This window comes from Nerophis ophidion, linkage group LG19 (assembly GCF_033978795.1).
Source record: "Nerophis ophidion isolate RoL-2023_Sa linkage group LG19, RoL_Noph_v1.0, whole genome shotgun sequence".
Lineage (NCBI taxonomy): Eukaryota > Metazoa > Chordata > Actinopteri > Syngnathiformes > Syngnathidae > Nerophis > Nerophis ophidion.
In genome coordinates this window covers 35,487,063-35,507,248 of record NC_084629.1, presented here as the reverse complement: position 1 = coordinate 35,507,248, position 20,186 = coordinate 35,487,063, and the positions used below count along the sequence as shown (strand labels likewise).

Here is a 20,186-nt window from a genome sequence, read left to right as displayed (position 1 = left end):
TAAACGCCTTTCTGTTTATCGCTCATGTGGCGATTACGTCAGAACGTGACGTCTCCGAAGTAATACAGCCGCCATTTTAATTTTCAACACATTGTAAACATTGGGTCTCAGCTCTGTTATTTTCCGTTTTTTCGACTATTTTTTGGAACCTTGGAGACATCATGCCTCGTCGGTGTGTTGTCGGAGGGTGTAACAACACTAACAGGGAGGGATTCAAGTTGCACCACTGGCCCGAAGATGTGAAAGTGTCTGCCGCCAGACCCCCATTGAATGTGCCGGAGTGTCTGCACATTTTACCGGCGATGCTAAGGCAGACATGGCACAGAGATGTATGGATAACCTGCAGATGCATTTGCAACGATAGTCAACGAAATCACAAAGGTGAGTTTTCTTGATGTTGACTTATGTGCTAATCAGACATATTTGGTTGCGGCGTAACTGCCAGCTAATCGATGCTAACATGCTGCGCTAACCGACGCTAACATGCTATTTACCGGCAGTGCTAAAGCAGACATGGCACAGAGATGTATGGATAACCTGCAGATGCATTTGCAACGATAAAGTCAATGAAATCACAAAGGTGAGTTTTGTGGATGTTGACTGCCAGCTAATCGATGCTAACATGCTATTTACCGGCGGTGCTAAAGCAGACATGGCACAGAGATGTATGGATAACCTGCAGATGCATTTGCAACTATATTACGTTTCCTTCCACCCACATTTAAAGCGAAAAAAACACTTACCAATCGACGGATTTAAGTTGCTCCAGTGTCACGAGATGCGAAAGTCCTGATCGTTTGCTCCGCACATTTTACCGGCGATGCTAACGCAGCTGTTCGGCCATGCAATGGCTATGAATAGCGTCAATAGCTATTCGCTCAATAGCTTCAGTTTCTTCTTCAATATTTTCATACTCAAACCATCTGTTTCAATACATGCGTAATCTGTTGAATCGCTTAAACCGCTGAAATCCGAGTCTGACTCCGAGCTAATGATGCTATATTTTGCTGTGGTATTCCCATTGTTTGTTTACATTGGCAGCACTCTATGACGTCACAGGGAAATGGATGGTCGCATCGCAAATAGCGTAAATCAAGCACTTTAAAGCTTTTTTTAGGGATATTCCGGGACGGTAAAATTTAGAAAAAAACTTCAAAAAATACAACAAGCCACTGGGAACTGATTTTTATTGTTTTTAACCCTTTTGAAATTGTGATAATGTTCCCCTTTAAAGATCTAAACAACTGATTTGGGAAAACAACTGATTTGGGAATGTCCAGTGGGCCTGATTGAAAATCTTAACGGGCCGCATGTGGCCCCCGGGCCTGTTTTGCCCAGATCTGTGCTAAGTGTTAGCTTTTGTTTCCTGCGCCTTTTGCTTTTACCTATTTGATAGTCACTATTAAATCATGTTCCTACCTTCAAATCCTGTCGAGAATAGTCTGTTTGCTTTCTGGGAGAACAATCCTCAAAGTAAGTTGCGGAAAAACCCCGCGTCGTGACAGTTACTTATAGTCCGGAATTTAGGATAATTATGTTTGTTAGCAAAGTACACGTTACACTGCAAAAACTGAAATCTAAGATTAAATATCTCAAATAATAATAATATTTGCTTATTTTCTGTCTGATATGATAATTCTTTTCACTAAGCAGATTTTATGTTAGAGTGTTTTACTTGTTTAAAAGGGGAACATTTTCAAAAGGGTTATAAAAAATAAAAATCAGTTCGCAGTGGCTTGTTGTATTTTTTGAAGTTTTTTTCAAAATTTTAAAGGTCTCGGAATATCCTTAAAAAAAGCTTTAAAGTGCTTGATTTTCGCTATTTGCGATGCGACTATCCATTTCCCTGTGACGTCATACAGTGCTGCCAATGCAAACAAACAATGGCGAATAGCACAGCAAGATATAGCGACATTAGCTCGGATTCAGACTCGGATTTCAGCAACTTAAGCGATTCAACAGATTACGGATGGTTGTAGTATGAAAGTATTGAAGAAGAAACTGAAGCTATTGAGCGAATAGCTATTCGTAGCCATAGCATGGCTGAATAGCTATTCGTAGCCATAGCATGGCCGAATAGCTGCGTTAGCATCGCCGGTAAAATGTGCGGACCAAACGATCAGGACTTTCGCATCTCGTGACACTGGAGCAACTTAAATCCTTCGATTGGTAAGTGTTTTTTTCGCATTAAATGTGGGTGGAAGGAAACGCAATATAGTTGCAAATGCATCTGCAGGTTATCCATACATCTCTGTGCCATGTCTGCTTTAGCACCGCCGGTAAATAGCATGTTAGCATCGATTAGCGTAGCATGTTAGCATCGATTAGCTGGCAGTCAACATCAACAAAACTCACCTTTGTGATTTCGTTGACTTTATCGTTGCAAATGCATCTGCAGGTTATCCATACATCTCTGTGCCATGTCTGCTTTAGCACCGCCGGTAAATAGCATGTTAGCGTCGATTAGCGTAGCATGTTAGCATCGATTAGTTGGCAGTCACGCCGCGACCAAATATGTCTGATTAGCACATAAGTCAACATCAACAAAACTCACCTTTGTGATTTTGTTGACTTTATCGTTGCAAATGCATCTGCAGGTTATCCATACATCTCTGTGCCATGTCTGCTTTAGCACCGCCGGTAAATAGCATGTTAGCATCGATTAGCATAGCATGTTAGCATCGATTAGCTGGCAGTCAACATCAACAAAACTCACCTTTGTGATTTCGTTGACTTTATCGTTGCAAATGCATCTGCAGGTTATCCATACATCTCTGTGCCATGTCTGCTTTAGCACCGTCGGTAAATAGCATGTTAGCGTCGATTAGCATAGCATGTTAGCATCGATTAGTTGGCAGTCACGCCGCGACCAAATATGTCTGATTAGCACATAAGTCAACATCAAGAAAACTCACCTTTGTGATTTCGTTGACTTTATCATTGCAAATGCATCTGCAGGTTATCCATACATCTCTGTGCCATGTCTGCCTTAGCATCGCCGGTAAAATGTGGAGACAATCCGGCACATTCAATGGGGGTCTGGCGGAAGACACTTTCACATCTTTGGGCCAGTGGTGCAACTTGAATCCCTCCCTGTTAGTGTTGTTACACCCTCCGACAACACACCAACGAGGCATGATGTCTCCAAGGTTCCAAAAAATAGTCGAAAAAACGGAAAATAACAGAGCTGAGACCCAATGTTTACAATGTGTTGAAAATTAAAATGGCGGCTGTGTTACCTCGGAGACGTCACGTTCTGACGTCATCGCCTCCAGAGCGATATACAGAAAGGCGTTTAATTTGCCAAAATTCACCCATTAAGAGTTCGGAAATCGGTTAAAAAAATATTTGGTCTTTTTTCTGCAACATCAAGGTATATATTGATGCTTACACAGGTCTGGTGATAATGTTCCACTTTAAGTGGTTTGGTCCTAAATCGGACCTGGGCAAATTAAGGCCCAGGGGCCACACGCGGCCCATTAAGATTTTCAATCAGGCCCACCAGACATTCCCAGATAATTGTAGCTGCCATTATGATGTGCAGTGATGTTTTCAAAATACTGGAAGTCTTGAACTACAAAGTACAAACCCCGTTTCCATATGAGTTGGGAAATTGTGTTAGATGTAAATATAAACGGAATACAATGATTTGCTAATACTTTTCAAGCCATATTCAGTTGAATATGCTACAAAAACAACATATTTGATGTTCAAACTCATAAACTTTTTTTTTGCAAGAATCATTAACTTTGGAATTTGATGCCAGCAACACGTGACAAAGAAGTTGGGGAAGGTGGCAATAAATACTGATAAAGTTGAGCAATGCTCATCAAACACTTATATGCAACATCCCACAGGTGTGCAGACTAATTGGGAACAGGTGGGTGCCATGATTGGGTATGAAAGTAATTCACAAACAAGGATGGGGTGAGGTACACCCCTTTGTCCAAAACTGCGTGAGCAAATAGTTAAACAGTTTAAGAACAAGGTTTCTCAAAGTGCAATTGCAAGATATTTAGGGATTTCAACATTTACGGGCCATAATATCATCAAAAGGTTCAGAGAATCTGGAGAAATCACTCCACGTAAGCAGCATGGCCGGAAACCAACATTGAATGACGGTGACCTTCAATCCCTCAGACGCACTGTATAAAAAACCGACATCAATCTCTAAAGAATATCACCACATGAGCTCAGGAACACTTCAGAAAACCACTGTCACTAAATACAGTTGGTCGCTACATCTGTAAGTGCAAGTTAAAGCTCTACTATGCAAAGCAAAAGCCATTTATCAACAACATCCAGAAATGCCGCCGGCTTCATTGGGCCCGAGATCATCTAAGATGTACTGATGTAAAGTGGAAAAGTGTTCTGTGGTCTGACGAGTCCACATTTCAAATTGTTTTTGGAAATATTCAACATCGTGTCATCCGGACCAAAGGGGAAGCGAACCATCCAGACTGCTATCGACGCAAAGTTCAAAACCCAGCATCTGTGATGGTATGGGGGTGCATTAGTGCCCAAGGCATGGGTAACTTACACATCTGTGAAGGCACCATTAATGCTGAAAGGTACATACAGGTTTTGGAACAACATATGCTGCCATCTAAGCGCTGTTTTTTTAATGGACGCCCCTGCTTATTTCAGCTAGACAATGCCAAGCCACATTCAGCACGTGTTACAACAGCGTGGCTTCGTAAAAAAAAGAGTGTGGGTTCTTTCCTGGCCCGCCTGCAGTCCAGACCTGTCTCCCATGGAAAATGTGTGGCGCATTATGAAGCGTAAAATATGACAGCGGAGACCCCGGACTGTTGAACGACTGAAGCTCTACATTAAACAAGAATGGGAAAGAATTCCACTTTCAAAGCTTCAACAATTAGTTTCCTCAGTTCCCAAACGTTTATTGAGTGTTGTTAAAAGATAAGGTGATGTAACACAGTGGTGAACATGCCCTTTCCCAACTACTTTGGCCCGTTTTGCAGCCATGAAAATCTAAGTTAATTATTATTTGCAAAAAAAAAATTAAGTTGATGAGTTTGAACATCAAATATGTTGTCTTTGTAGCATATTCAACTGAATATGGGTTGAAAAGGATTTGCCAATCATTGTATTCCGTTAATATTTACAGCTAACACAATTTCCCAACTCATATGGAAACGGGGTTTGTTTTTGAAGGTATTTTTGGGTTCATTGAAGTTAGCTAATTTGACTTGTTTTAATTTGAGAAGCCAAATTTTCTTGTTCTAATGGCAGATAATTTTGCTTAGTTCAAGTAAAATACCCCTGATTTTTGTATGTTTTTTTTTTCTCTTGTTTTTGAACACTGCCTTTTTGAAGTGTACAATAAATAAGGATTTTCCCCAAAGATTGCAAAATATCCAAACGTATTTTCTTGTGGGCTTGTGTCACAGATCCTCAGCGTCAATGACGACGGTTCCTTTGGCATTCAGAACCCCAAGTGCCACGTGTGCGTTCACTGTAACGCGGCCTTCAGAACCAACTACCATCTCCAGAGGCACGTTTTCATTCACACTGGTACGCCTCGTCCAAATGTCACTTCTAACTCGGAAAAAGAACTGTTTTCGACCGAGTTTGTATCCTCTATGATAACCACATTTCAGGCGAGAAACCCTTCCAGTGCAGCCAGTGTGACATGCGCTTCATTCAGAAGTACCTTCTCCAGAGGCACGAGAAAATCCACACCGGTGGGTGTTCCCGTGCAAGAATCGAACCTCGTTTTGATGTTGTTTAACCCAAGTGTGTTTTTTTTGTTTTTTTGGTCTGCATTGTCATGCTCAGGCGAGAAGCCTTTCCGCTGCGACGAGTGTGGTATGAAGTTCATCCAGAAGTATCACATGGAGAGACACAAGAGGACACACAGTGGAGAGAAACCCTACCAATGCGACTACTGTCACCAGGTTATATTTGTTACTGCTTAAAATTCTTGATAGTCATACTTGAGTGTGGGCAAAAAGGCAATAGCCGCATGACTTATATAGCTCGGTTGGTAGAGCGGCCGTGCCAGCGACTCGAGGGTTCCAGGTTCGAGCCCCGCTTCCGCCATCCTAGTCACTGCCATTGTGTCCTTGGGCAAGAGACTTTACTCGCCTGCTCCCTGTGCCCACCCACACTGCTTTAAATGTAACTTAGATATTGGGTTTCACTATGTAAGGCACTTTGAGTCACTAGAGAAAAGCGCTATATAAATATAATTCACTTTACTAACTTGAGATAGAACCCGGGTTGGGCAGGTCTTACATTCCCATTTCCCCCAAAACCATCAACATGTGTAAACCTTGGTTACTATTGCCGATTCCTAGTCCATAGAACAAATTATGCATCTCATTTCAATCAATAATCCTCCATTGCGGTAAATAAATTCTTACAAGTACTATTATCACTGAAGGACGAGGACATGTTACACAGTTGCTAAAATCGAAACGTGCTTAGTCGGATTGTAAGGTATACCGATACTAATAAAGTACCGCTGTACTAATGAATTAAAAAAGGAACTATATTGTTTTTGAAACATCCATTCATCCATCCATCCATTTACTACCGCTTCTCCCTTTCGGGGTTGCGGAGGGTGCTGGAGCCTATCTCAGCTGCATTTGGGCGTTAGGCAGGGTACACCCTGAACAAGTCGCCACTTAAGGCGTGGTATAGTTTGGTTAATAAAGTGGCTGTGCCAGCAACTAGAGGGTTCCAGGTTCGAGCCCCGCTTCCGGCATCCTAGTCACTGCCGTTGTGTCCTTGGGCAAGAGACTTTACCCGCCTGCTCCCAGTGCCACCCACACTACCTCAAATGTAACTTAGATATTGGGTTTCACCATGTAAGGCACTTTGAGTCACTAGAGAAAAGCGCTATATAAATATAATTCACTTTACTAACTTGAGATAGAACTCGGGTTGGGCATCGACGTAACCAGGTCTTACATTCCCATTTCCCCCAAAACCATCAACATTTGTCTTAGATATTGGGTTTCACTATGTAAAGCGCTTTCAGTTACTAGAGAAAAGCGCTACATAAATATAATTCACTTTACTAACTCGAGATAGAACTCGGGTTGGGCATCGACGTAACCAGGTCTTACATTCCCATTTCCCCCAAAACCATCAACATTTGTCTTAGATATTGGGTTTCACTATGTAAAGCGCTTTGAGTCACTAGAGAAAAGCGCTATATAAATATAATTCACTTTACTAACTTGAGATAGAACCCGGGTTGGGCAGGTCTTACATTCCCATTTCCCCCAAAACCATCAACATTTGTCTTAGATATTGGGTTTCACTATGTAAAGCGCTTTGAGTCACTAGAGAAAAGCGCTATATAAATATAATTTACTTCACTAACTCGAGATAGAACTCGGGTTGGGCATCGAGGTAACCAGGTTTTACATTCCCATTTCCCCCAAAACCATCAACATTTGTCTTAGATATTGGGTTTCACTATGTAAAGCGCTTTGAGTCACTAGAGAAAAGCGCTATATAAATATAATTTACTTCACTAACTCGAGATAGAACTCGGGTTGGGCATCGAGGTAACCAGGTTTTACATTCCCATTTCCCCCAAAACCATCAACATTTGTCTTAGATATTGGGTTTCACTATGTAAAGCGCTTTGAGTTACTAGAGAAAAGCGCTATATAAATATAATTCACTTTACTAACTTGAGATTGAACTCGGGTTGGGCAGGTCTTACATTCCCATTTCCCCCAAAACCATCAACATTTGTCTTAGATATTGGGTTTCACTATGTAAAGCGCTTTCAGTTACTAGAGAAAAGCGCTATATAAATATAATTCACTTTACTAACTTGAGATAGAACTCTGGTTGGGCAGGTCTTACATTCCCATTTCCCCCAAAACCATCAACATTTGTCTTAGATATTGGGTTTCACTATGTAAAGCGTTTTGAGTTACTAGAGAAAAGCGCTATATAAATATAATTCACTTTACTAACTTGAGATAGAACTCGGGTTGGGCAGGTCTTACATTCCCATTTCCCCCAAAACCATCAACATTTGTTTGTCTTAGATATTGGGTTTCACTATGTAAAGCGCTTTGAGTCACTAGAGAAAAGCGCTATATAAATATAATTCACCTCACTAACTTGAGATAGAACTCTGGTTGGGCATCGACGTAACCAGGTCTTACATTCCCATTTCCCCCAAAACCATCAACATTTGTCTTAGATATTGGGTTTCACTATGTAAAGCGCTTTGAGTTACTAGAGAAAAGCGCTATATAAATATAATTCACTTTACTAACTTGAGATAGAACTCGGGTTGGGCAGGTCTTACATTCCCATTTCCCCCAAAACCATCAACATTTGTCTTAGATATTGGGTTTCACTATGTAAAGCGCTTTGAGTCACTAGAGAAAAGCGCTATATAAATATAATTCACTTCACTAACTTGAGATAGAACTCGAGTTGGGCATCGAGGTAACCAGGTCTTACATTCCCATTTCCCCCAAAACCATCAACATTTGTCTTAGATATTGGGTTTCACTATATAAAGCGCTTTGAGTTGCTAGAGAAAAGCGCTATATAAATATAATTCACTTTACTAACTTGAGATAGAACTCGGGTTGGGCATGTCTTACATTCCCATTTCCCCCAAAACCATCAACATTTGTCTTAGATATTGGGTTTCACTATGTAAAGCGCTTTGAGTCACTAGAGAAAAGCGCTATATAAATATAATTCACCTCACTAACTTGAGATAGAACTCTGGTTGGGCATCAACGTAACCAGGTCTTACATTCCCATTTCCCCCAAAACCATCAACATTTGTCTTAGATATTGGATTTCACTATGTAAAGCGCTTTGAGTTACTAGAGAAACGCGCTATATAAATATAATTCACTTTACTGAGTTGAGATAGAACTCGGGTTGGGCAGGTCTTACATTCCCATTTCCCCCAAAACCATCAACATTTGTCTTAGATATTGGGTTTCACTATGTAAAGCGCTTTGAGTCACTAGAGAAAAGCGCTATATAAATATAATTCACTTCACTAACTTGAGATAGAACTCGAGTTGGGCATCGAGGTAACCAGGTCTTACATTCCCATTTCCCCCAAAACCATCAACATTTGTCTTAGATATTGGGTTTCACTATATAAAGCGCTTTGAGTTGCTAGAGAAAAGCGCTATATAAATATAATTCACTTTACTAACTTGAGATAGAACTCGGGTTGGGCATGTCTTACATTCCCATTTCCCCCAAAACCATCAACATTTGTCTTAGATATTGGGTTTCACTATGTAAAGCGCTTTGAGTCACTAGAGAAAAGCGCTATATAAATATAATTCACCTCACTAACTTGAGATAGAACTCTGGTTGGGCATCAACGTAACCAGGTCTTACATTCCCATTTCCCCCAAAACCATCAACATTTGTCTTAGATATTGGATTTCACTATGTAAAGCGCTTTGAGTTACTAGAGAAACGCGCTATATAAATATAATTCACTTTACTGAGTTGAGATAGAACTCGGGTTGGACAGGTCTTGCATTCCCATTTCCCCCAAAACCATCAACATTTGTAAACCTTGGTTACTATTGCCGTTTCCTAGTCCATAGAACCAATTATGCATCTCATTTCAATCAATAATCCTCCATTGCGGCAAATAAATTCTTAAAGTACTATTATCACTGAAGGACGAGGCTAAACATGTTACACAGTTGCTAAAATCGAAACGTGCTTAGTCGGATCGTAAGGTATACCGATACTAATAAAGTACCGCTGTACTAATGAATTAGAAAAGGAACTATATTGTTTTTGAAACATCCATCCGTTTTCTACCGCTTGTCCCTTTCGGGGAAGCGGAGGGTGCTGGAGCCTATCTCAGCTGCATTTGGCCGTTAGGCAGGGTACACCCTGAACAAGTCGACACCTAAGGCGCGGTATTGTTTGGTTAATAGTGTGGCTGTGCCAGCAACTTGAGGGTTCCAGGTTCGAGCCCCGCTTCCGCCATCCTAGTCACTGACGTTGTGTCCTTGAGCAAGAGACTATACCCGCCTGCTCCCAGTGCCCACCCGCACTGGTTTAAATGTAACTTAGGTTTCAATATGTAAAGTGCTTTGAGTCACTAGAGAAAAGCGCTATATAAATATGATTTTCAATTCACTTCACTCAGAAAGATATCAGTACTTTTTTTTTTTTTCATGGACATGACGGCGCGCACTGGTGACATTGCTGATAGTATGAGCCGAAACGCATGAAAGGCAACACGCACACACACACAGCACTTACAAGCGGAAACGGGGTGGAGACAGAAGCGGGAGATTAAAAAAATATTCAGTCAGAGGCTGGACTCCTTGATGCTGAGTGCCAGGCAGGGAGGTAATGGGTCCCATTTTTACAGTCTTTGGTACGACTCTGCCGGGGTTTGAACTCAGACCTACCCATCTCAGGGCAGACACTCTAACCACTAGGTGAGAGAGGCTGCAAGGCGCCCACTAGTGGTGAGTATGAGGAAAGGCAAGCTGCAGTTACAGACAAATCCTTTTACACGTTCAAATTGCGGTAGACTGACAAGTCGTACATGACGAAGACAGCCGATAGACGGGTCCTCCTTCACACACATTTAAATACACACACGTTTGTTTGTTTTTGGTTTTTACATCCACGCCAAATCGAAATACGGTCAGACAAATATTTTTTACACACAGACAAATCATAATATGTACAGACAGATATATTTTACACACAGACAAATAATAATACGGACGGACAGATATTTTTTTTTATATACACAGACAAATCATAAAATGGACAGACAGATATTTCTTTTTTTACACACAGACAATTCAAAATACTGACAGACAGGTAAATCATAATACGGACAGACAGATATTATCAACAAACAAACAAACAAATCATAATATGGACAGGCAGATATTTTTTTTTACACACAGACAAATCATAATACGGACTGATATTTTTTTACACACAGACAAATCATTATATGGACAGACAGATAAGTCATAATACGGACAGACAGATATTATTTTAGACACAGACAAATCATAATATGGACAGACAGATGTTTTTTACACATAGACAAATCACAATATGGACAGACAAATATGTTTTACACTCAGTCAAATCATAATATTGATTGACAGATATTTTTTTACACACAGAATAATTATAAGATGGACAGACAGATATTTTTTCACACAAAGACCAAACATGATACGGACAGACAGATATGTTTTACACACAGACAAATCATAATATTGATAGACAAGATATATTTTTTTACACACAGATGAATCATAATACAGACAGACAGTTATTTTTTTACAAACAGACAAATAATACGGACAGACAGATATTTTTTACACACCGACAAATCATAATATGGACAGACAGATATTTTTTACACCCAGATAAATCATAAGATGGACAGACAGATATTTTTTTTTACACACAGACAAATCATAATACTGATAGATGGATATATTTTTTTACACACATATGAATCATATTACAGACAGACAGTTATTTTTTACACACCGACAAATCATAATACGGACAGACAGATATGTTTTACACACAGTCAAATCATAATATTGATAGACGGATATTTTTTTAAACACGGACAAATCATAATACGGACGGACAGATACGTTTTACACACGGACAAATCATAATATTGATAGACGGATATTTTTTTACACACAGATAAATCATAATACAGACAGACAGATATTTTTTACACACAGATAAATCATAATACGGACAGACAGATATGTTTTACACACAGACAAGTCATAATATTGATAGACGGATATTTTTTTTACACACAGAGAAATCATAATACGGACAGACAGATATGTTTTACACACACACATCATAATATTGATAGACGAATATTTTTTTACTCACACATAAATCATAAGATGGACAGACTGATATTTTTTACACACAGACAAATAATACGGACAGACAGATAATTTTTACACACAGACAAATCATAATATAGACAGACAGATATTTTTTTTTACACACAGACAAATCGTAATACTGATAGACGGATATATTTTTTTACACACATATGAATCATATTACAGACAGACAGTTATTTTTTACACACCGACAAATCATAATACGGACGGACAGATATGTTTTACACACGGACAAATCATAATATTGATAGACGGATATTTTTTTAAACACGGACAAATCTTAATACGGACGGACAGATATGTTTTACACACGGACAAATCATAATATTGATAGACGGATATTTTTTTACACACAGATAAATCATAATACAGACAGACAGATATTTTTTACACACAGACAAATCATAATATTGATAGACGGATATTTTTTTACTCACACATAAATAATAAGATGGACAGACAGATATTTTTTACACACAGACAAATAATACGGACAGACAGATAATTTTTACACACAGACAAATCATAATATGGACAGACAGATATTTTTTACACACAGATAAGTCATAAGATGGACAGACAGATATGTTTTACACACGGTCAAATCATAATATTGATAGACGGATATATTTTTTTACACACAGATAAATCATAATTCAGACAGACAGTTATTTTTTACACACGGATAAATCATAAGATGGACAGACATATTTTTTACACACAGACAAATAATACAGACAGAGAGATATTTTTACACACAGACAAATCATAATATTGATACACGGATATATTTTTTTACACACAGATAAACCATTATACAGACAGACAGTTATTTTTTACACACAGACAAATAATACGGACAGACAGATATTTTTTACACACAGACAAATCATAATATTGATAGACGGATATTTTTCTACACACAGATAAATCATAATACAGACAGACATATATTTTTTACACACAGATAAATCATCAGATGGGCAGACAGATATTTTTTTACACGAAGACAAATCATAATATGGACAGATATGTTTTACACACAGACCAATCATAATATTGATAGACGGATATATTTTTTTACACACAGATAAATCATAAGATGGAGAGACAGATATTTTTTTACACACAGACAAATAATACGGACAGACAGATATTTTTTAGACACAGACAAATCATAATATGGACGGACAATTATTTTTTTTATACATAGACAAATCATAATATGGACAGATATTTTTTACACACAGAACAATCATAGTATGGACAGAGATATTTTTTTACACACAGACCAATCATAATACGGACAGACAGATTTTTTTTACACATAGATAAATCAAAATACGGACATATATATTAAAAGACATACACTCGGATCTGATTACACACACACAGATTGAAATACACACATTAGCACGCAGACACTTGAATTAGATTTCACACGCACAGACTAAGATACACATTTGGAAATATTTTTGCTACAATAATCCTCTCACAATAGCAGATCTCTGCCTGAAGTCTGTAAATCATGTGACGTATAGCAGAAACTTACCAGTGAATTTGACAAAGAAGAAAACAAGGATGACAAAGGTTCCTCCTGTTTATACTTGAGACAATCCGTTTTCGATATTGTATCAACTTTACTTATCTTTGACTGATAATCCGTTTTCATATTTGCATAAACCTTATTTTATCTTCCACAGTACTTCTCCAGAACGGACCGTGTGTTAAAGCACAGAAGAATGTGCCATGAGAACCGGGACAGAAAGACCAACAAGGCTGGCAATAAAAGTGTAGCGCTGCACGAAGCCGACTCGTTAAGCCCCTTCTTCACCAAAGAGTGCGTACTGCCCAAGAAGAAGCGGCAAAAGTGTGCAGACAAGTCCGACAGTTCAGGCTCCTCCACGGCCGCCCAGGCGGAAGGTCTCACCATGAAAGAAACCGAAATGAAAGAGGAACACAGAAAAACTAAATGCGAAGTTCTGCCTCTATTCGCGGTGTCCTCCAAAGTTAAACACGAGTACGTGATTGGAGAGTACTCTGTGGAGCTTCCAGAAGAAAGTACCAGCCAACACCAAGAGGGAGACTTGTCACCGGAGGAGGCAGCAACCCCTAAACTGGTCCTGAAGAAGATATCTAAGAGGAGCCTGAAGCAATCCGGCGAACAAGCTCCTTGCCTGGCCACGCTGTCCTCCTTCGAGGACAACAAAGTCACACATTATACGTTTGAAATTGTTGACAAGCAAGGCCTTTTAGACGAAGTCGGCAACACGGAATCGGTGGAAACTCCGGTGAAACCGGCTACCAGCAGCACAAACTACGACGACGCCATGCAATTTCTCAAGAAGAAACGATACCTTCAAGCGGCGACGGCCAACAGCAGTCGGGATTACAGTCTGAACACGAGTACTATCGCTTCTCAGCCGACCGTTACTCACACGGTGGTGTCGGCAGTCATTGACGAAACAGTCCCTGCTACCATTCTCGGACCTCAGCTGATTAACGCCGAGATAAAAGCGACGCATGACAGAAACGTGTTGCCTGACGAGGTTCTTCAGACTCTGTTGGACCACTACTCCAACAAAGCTAACGGCCATTCAGACATATCCTTTAGCGTGGCAGATGCGGAAGTTACCTCAAGCATATCTATTAATTCCTCGGATGTTTCGGACAGCAGTCCTGCTGAGAGCCTCGGAGCTGCCAGTGTTCAAACTCAGCCTCCGGCGGAGAAGTCCAGTCTCTTGCAAGAATATTCCAAATTTCTCCAGCAGGCGCTGGAAAGGACCAGCCAGAACGACAGCTACCTGACTAGCCAGAGCCTCAGTTTAGTCACGGAAAACCCCACCTTAGCCGGACAGCCTCTGTTCTCCACCGAGAAACAATTCCCTTCCCCCAGTAGGTTCAAATCAGGGACAAGTTCCCCGTTACGATCCACGATAGAGAAACCTCACTTCGGATTACTGGTCGGGGACTCCCAGCACTCATTTTCATTTTCAGGCGATGAGACCACTCCCCCTTCCACAGTGTCCCCTTCAGAGGAGGACTTCCTCGAACAGGTCTCACCTTCCAAAAAGACAGACCCCTCTCAAGGGATTCTGCAGACTTTTCAAATAGGCACATTCGATCCAAACTTCAAGTCTCACTTCCAGACCTCCAGATCTGGTTCCTCTTCGCAGTTTACAGGTGCCAATGGACAAGTAAGTCTACGCGGACACAGCACAGACTTCTCAGAGTTTCCTTTAGTCCGAGTCACTGAGACGAGGTCCCAACTGAATTCCTCCCCGGAGGTTTCATCGGGTGAAACCTTTGATTGAGGAGAAGACTCTGGGTTTTTTGTTTTTTTATTCGTCATTTCTGCAGCACTTTATCCCATTTCACCTGTTTTGCCAATAGTTTGCCAGATAGTTTAAGTACGTTGGGAGAAAAAAAAGGCTCTTCTTGAACAAGTACATTGAAAAATTGGCAGTTCCCCTTTAAAAAAAATGTTTTTCATTTGCATCGAGAGATTAACCCAGTGGTCCCCAACCACCGGGCCGATTGGTACCGGGCCACACAAGAAATAAAAAAAAATATATACTTTTCAAATTTATTTTAATTAAATTGTTTTTTATTATTAAATCAACATAAAACACACAATATATAGATCAATACAGTCTGCAGGGATACAGGCCGTAAGCACACATGATTGTATTTCCTTATGAAAAAAAAAATAGAAATAAAATAAATAAATAAATAAAATAACACATTTTCAAGCGTTGACCGGTCCGCAGCTACAAAAAGGTTTGGGACCACTGGATTTACCGACCAAAGCATAATTTTCATGCCACATTGCACAAGTGTCAAATTGCATACCTTTTTAAACTTTTAATAGTAAGCAATATTGCAACAAATATTACAGTATATCATAATACCTTCCAAACGTTCTTTTTTTTGTCTAAACAAAATCAAAAACTGAAATGACCAGTAGATGGCAGTCACACATGAGAGATAGGTGTAGATTGCAAAATGACTTATGTCAACAACACCACAATTGTATATGTTCCATGTATGTATTAGGGCGGCATAGCTCGGTTGGTAGAGTGGCCGTCTTGCAACTTGAAGATTCCAGGTTGGATTACCGCTTCCGCCATCCGAGTCACTGGCGTAGTGTCCTTGGGCAAGACACTCTACCCACCTGCTCCCAGTGCCACCCACTCTGGTTTAAATGTAACTTGGATATTGGGTTTCACTATGTAAAGCGCTTTGAGTCACTAGAGAAAAGCGCTATATAAATATAACTCACATCACATCACAAATATTTGTTTGACTTAGGATTTCAAAGCATGTGATCCGTCAAATTGTTCACATTGAAAATGACAATAGATTTCACAGTAAAATGTAGTGGTTTTTTTACAGCGTATTAATGAAAATTGAAAAAACTCCCACGTAGGGGTGTAACGGTACACAAACATTTGGGTTCGGTACGTACCTCGGTTTAGAAGTCACCGTTCGTTCCATTTTCGGTACAGTAAGAAAACAACAAAATATATATTTTTTTGGGTTATTTATTTACCAAATTTTTAAACAATGGCTTTATCCTTTTAACGTTGGGAACACTATAATAATTTTGCCCACGTTAATCAACATTAAACTGCCTCAACTTGTTGCTCAGATGGAATAAAACAACACAACTTTTCTTCTACAAATAAAAAGTGCGACATTAAACAGTTTCAAGTCAACTCATCATGCTTAATTTATCACTGCATTTGGGAAGCCTGTAGTTGATATTTATTATGTAAATGTGATATTTTTATCAACATGTGACAGCAGGGACCCTGCCATTCAAAGCTTTTCTGTCCGTAAAACACACACGAGCTAACGTTACGCTAAAAGCTAATCAGCCTTCACCTCAAACAGAACTGCGACATTAAACAGTTTCAAGTCTACTCATCATGCTTAATTGATCACAGCATTTGGGAAGCCTGTAGTTGATATTTATTATGTAAATGTGATATTTTTATCAACATGTGACAGCAGGGACCCTGCCATTCAAAGCTTTTCTGTCCGTAAAACACACACGAGCTAACGTTACGCTAAAAGCTAATCAGCCTTCACCTCAAGCCGGAACTGCGACAAGCTGAGCTGCAATTTAAGTTTCGAGTAGTAGTTGACTGGGAGGTGTTTATTATCATTTGGGGAGAGTACAGTACGCTGCCTTATGCTCACCTACAAACACCTATCTGCTCGACGCTGAAGCATTTACTACATGCGCTCTGAATATGAACTGCTGATTGGCTTTGTATGTAACCAATCAGATGGTTGTGTGGGTGGGACAATGCTGGGTGCTGAGACAGAGGCAGAAGAAGCAAAGCAGCTTGTTAAGACTTTAGCTTACAAACTTGTGCGGTACACCCCCGTACCGAAACGGTTCAGTACAAATACACGTACCGTTACACCCCTACTCCTGCCGGGTTTTATTAATGGTACAATTCCATCGACTGAGCTACCAGGAGTTTTTTTTTTTTTTAACCATAAAATTTGGTAAATGGGTTGTATTTGTATAGCGCTTTTCTACCTTCAAGGTACTATAAGCGCTTTGACACTACTTCCACATTCACCCATTCACACACACTGATGGCGGGAGCTGCCATGCAAGGCCCCGACCACCTCCCATCAGGAGCAAGGGTGAAGTGCCTTGCTCAAGGACACAACGGACGTGACGAGGTCGGTAGAAGGAGGGGATCGAACCAGGAACCCTCAAGTTGCTGGCGACAGCGCCACGCCGTCCCCAACCATAAAATATACGGTTGTTGTTTTTACGGTGTTTTACTGTAAATGGAAAACAGTACCGCCTTTTTTTCCCAGTTGCCGGAATAAAATAAAAAACTGGTACAGTTTTTCCCATTTAAAGTAACACGTCAATTTTACAGTAAAATTCCGGCAACAAAGCTAGTTTTTTCCTGTAAAAATCTATTTACTGTAGTACGTTTGAAAAAAAAAAACACTCTTTAGTAAATTTCTGGTGGCTGAGTTTCATATTTTTACTGTGAAATCTACAGTTTTTTAAAAATATACATTAAAAATACATAATAATCAAATACAAAGGCAAATCCATATACAGTAGGGATTTCTTGCGCAAAAGGAAGAGGTGGGGGGTGGAGGGGTTAGTCATTGTGCAATGCAGTCTGCTGGAAATGATGGAAAGCGCCACTCTACATGGGCAAATTCGGTATGGCCACCAAACACGTTTTTAAGATTTTTAGCCATCTTGCGGCTAAAATGGATAGTGCACCCCCCCGCCCCCAAATTTGTCACACTTCATGTGTCGGGTAAACCACGATGAAAGGGGCCACATGGGTTCTGTCCTACTGTGTTATACACCCCTGTCATATTTATTTATGTACATCCATTCTGCTTCCTTTCACACACACTATATTGCCAAAAGTATTTGGCCACCTGCCTTTACTCACATAGGAACTTAATGTGCCATCCCAAAATGTTTTGGTGTCCAGGAGCATTCAAAGTTCCTTGAACTGGACCTAACAGGCCAAGCCCAACCGCTGAAAAACCAACCCCACACCATAATTCGTCCTCCACCAAATGTCATACTGAAGTGTAGCGTTCTCCTGGCAACCTCCAAACCCAGACTGGGAAAAACGCGATTAATCAGTCCAGAGAAGGTGTTTCCACTGCTCTAAGGTCCAGTGGCGACGTGTTTTACACCAGTGGTCCCCAACCACTGCGGCCTGATTAGTACCGGGCCGCAGAAGAATTTTCTATAAATTTTTTTTAATTTATTAAATCAACATAAAAAATGCAAGATGCACTTACAATTAGTGCATCAACCCAAAAAAAACTCCCTTTTTCATGACAAAGTAAAAAAAATAAAATAAAAAAAATCATCCCCCCACCTCCCCCCTTCGCCGGGCCGCAGGACAAATTATCAAGCGTTGACCGGTCTGCAGCTCCAAAAAGGTTAGGGACCACTGCTTTACACCGCTGCATTCTACACTTTGCATTGGACTTTGTGTTATATGGCTTAGATCCAGCTGCCCGGCCATGAAAACCCATTCCATGAAGCTCTCTGCATACTGTACGTGGGCTAATTGGAAGGTCACATGAAGTTTGGAGCTCTGCAGCAACTGACTGTGCAGAAAGTCTTGGCGGCATCCGCTGACCCCTCTCTGTCCGTTTACGTGGCCTACCACTCGGTGGCTGAGTTGCTGTTGTTCCCGAATTTCACTTTTCTTATCATAAAGTTGACTTTGGAATATTTATGAGCGGGGAAATTTCACGACTGAATTTGTCGCACAGGTGGCATCACTGACGGCAAATGTTTGTAGAAACAGTCTCCATGCCTAAGTGCTTGATTTGATACACCGGGCCAAGTGATTAGAACACCTGATTCTCATCATTTGCATGGCTGGCCATGTACTTTTGGCAATATAGTGTACACACAACTTTTTTGCTGCTAGCTACCTCCCCTGGGTTTGAAGAAACAAAGAAGTGCAAAAATTCAACTCTGAAATATTTCAATTTGAGATTTTTAGTTGACACCATGACTATGAAACTGTATATCATGTTTTTTTTTTTTCTACCGCCACTTTACTGTTGCCTGAAAAGCGTGTCGTCATTTTTGTATTTTTAGACGAGAAGGAGGCTTGCCTTTTAATCTGGATTCTTGAACATTAGCAGAATTTTGGATTGGATGTGAAAAATAGAGACCCCGTTTTTTTTTGATATTGCCAAATAGAAGGTCGGATCAAATCTGAAAGGATTATAGAAGCCCCCACTTCCCGTTGGGATGAAAGCGGGATGTAGTGAAATGACTTAAAAGGATTGTGCTCGATGTTTGCACAATTTGCACATTTTTCACTACAAAAAGAATGTAGTACTTGCAATCACAATGTGGGAATACGGCGCACCGGGAAGTATTCACAGCGCTGCACTTTTTCCCATATTTCGTCATGCTACAGTTAGAATTGATAATATATTTTTGTCCGCAAAAATCTACACACAATACCTCATAATGACAATGTGAAAAGGTTTTTCCTACGCTTTGTACCTCGCGGCTTATAAAACGGTGCGGCTGATGTATGGATATTTCTTCGCTGACTGCCATAACGCCAATAGTTTAAAAACTCAAAACAAGCAAAGACGCTAAAAAGATGTCATTGTTTGTGCTATGGCGCCATCTTTTGGATGAGTTTGCTCACTATTAGTGCTACAGTGTCCTTGCATTTAGTGATTTCAACCGAAAGTAGAAGTCCCGTCTCGCCGTTCATA

General features: G+C 40.1%; 1 protein-coding gene across 1 annotated transcript in view; it reads left to right on the top strand.

Moving 5' to 3' along the window:
* The window catches only part of znf148 (zinc finger protein 148), a 39,481-nt gene extending 20,153 nt beyond the window's left edge, over nt 1-19,328 (top strand). The window contains 4 exon segments of the mRNA XM_061879898.1: nt 5,412-5,535; nt 5,622-5,705; nt 5,800-5,918; nt 13,625-19,328. Of these exon segments, the coding sequence (XP_061735882.1) occupies nt 5,412-5,535; nt 5,622-5,705; nt 5,800-5,918; nt 13,625-15,235 (1,938 nt within the window). The 3' untranslated portion in view covers nt 15,236-19,328.
* The last annotated feature ends 858 nt before the right edge of the window (nt 19,329-20,186 follow it).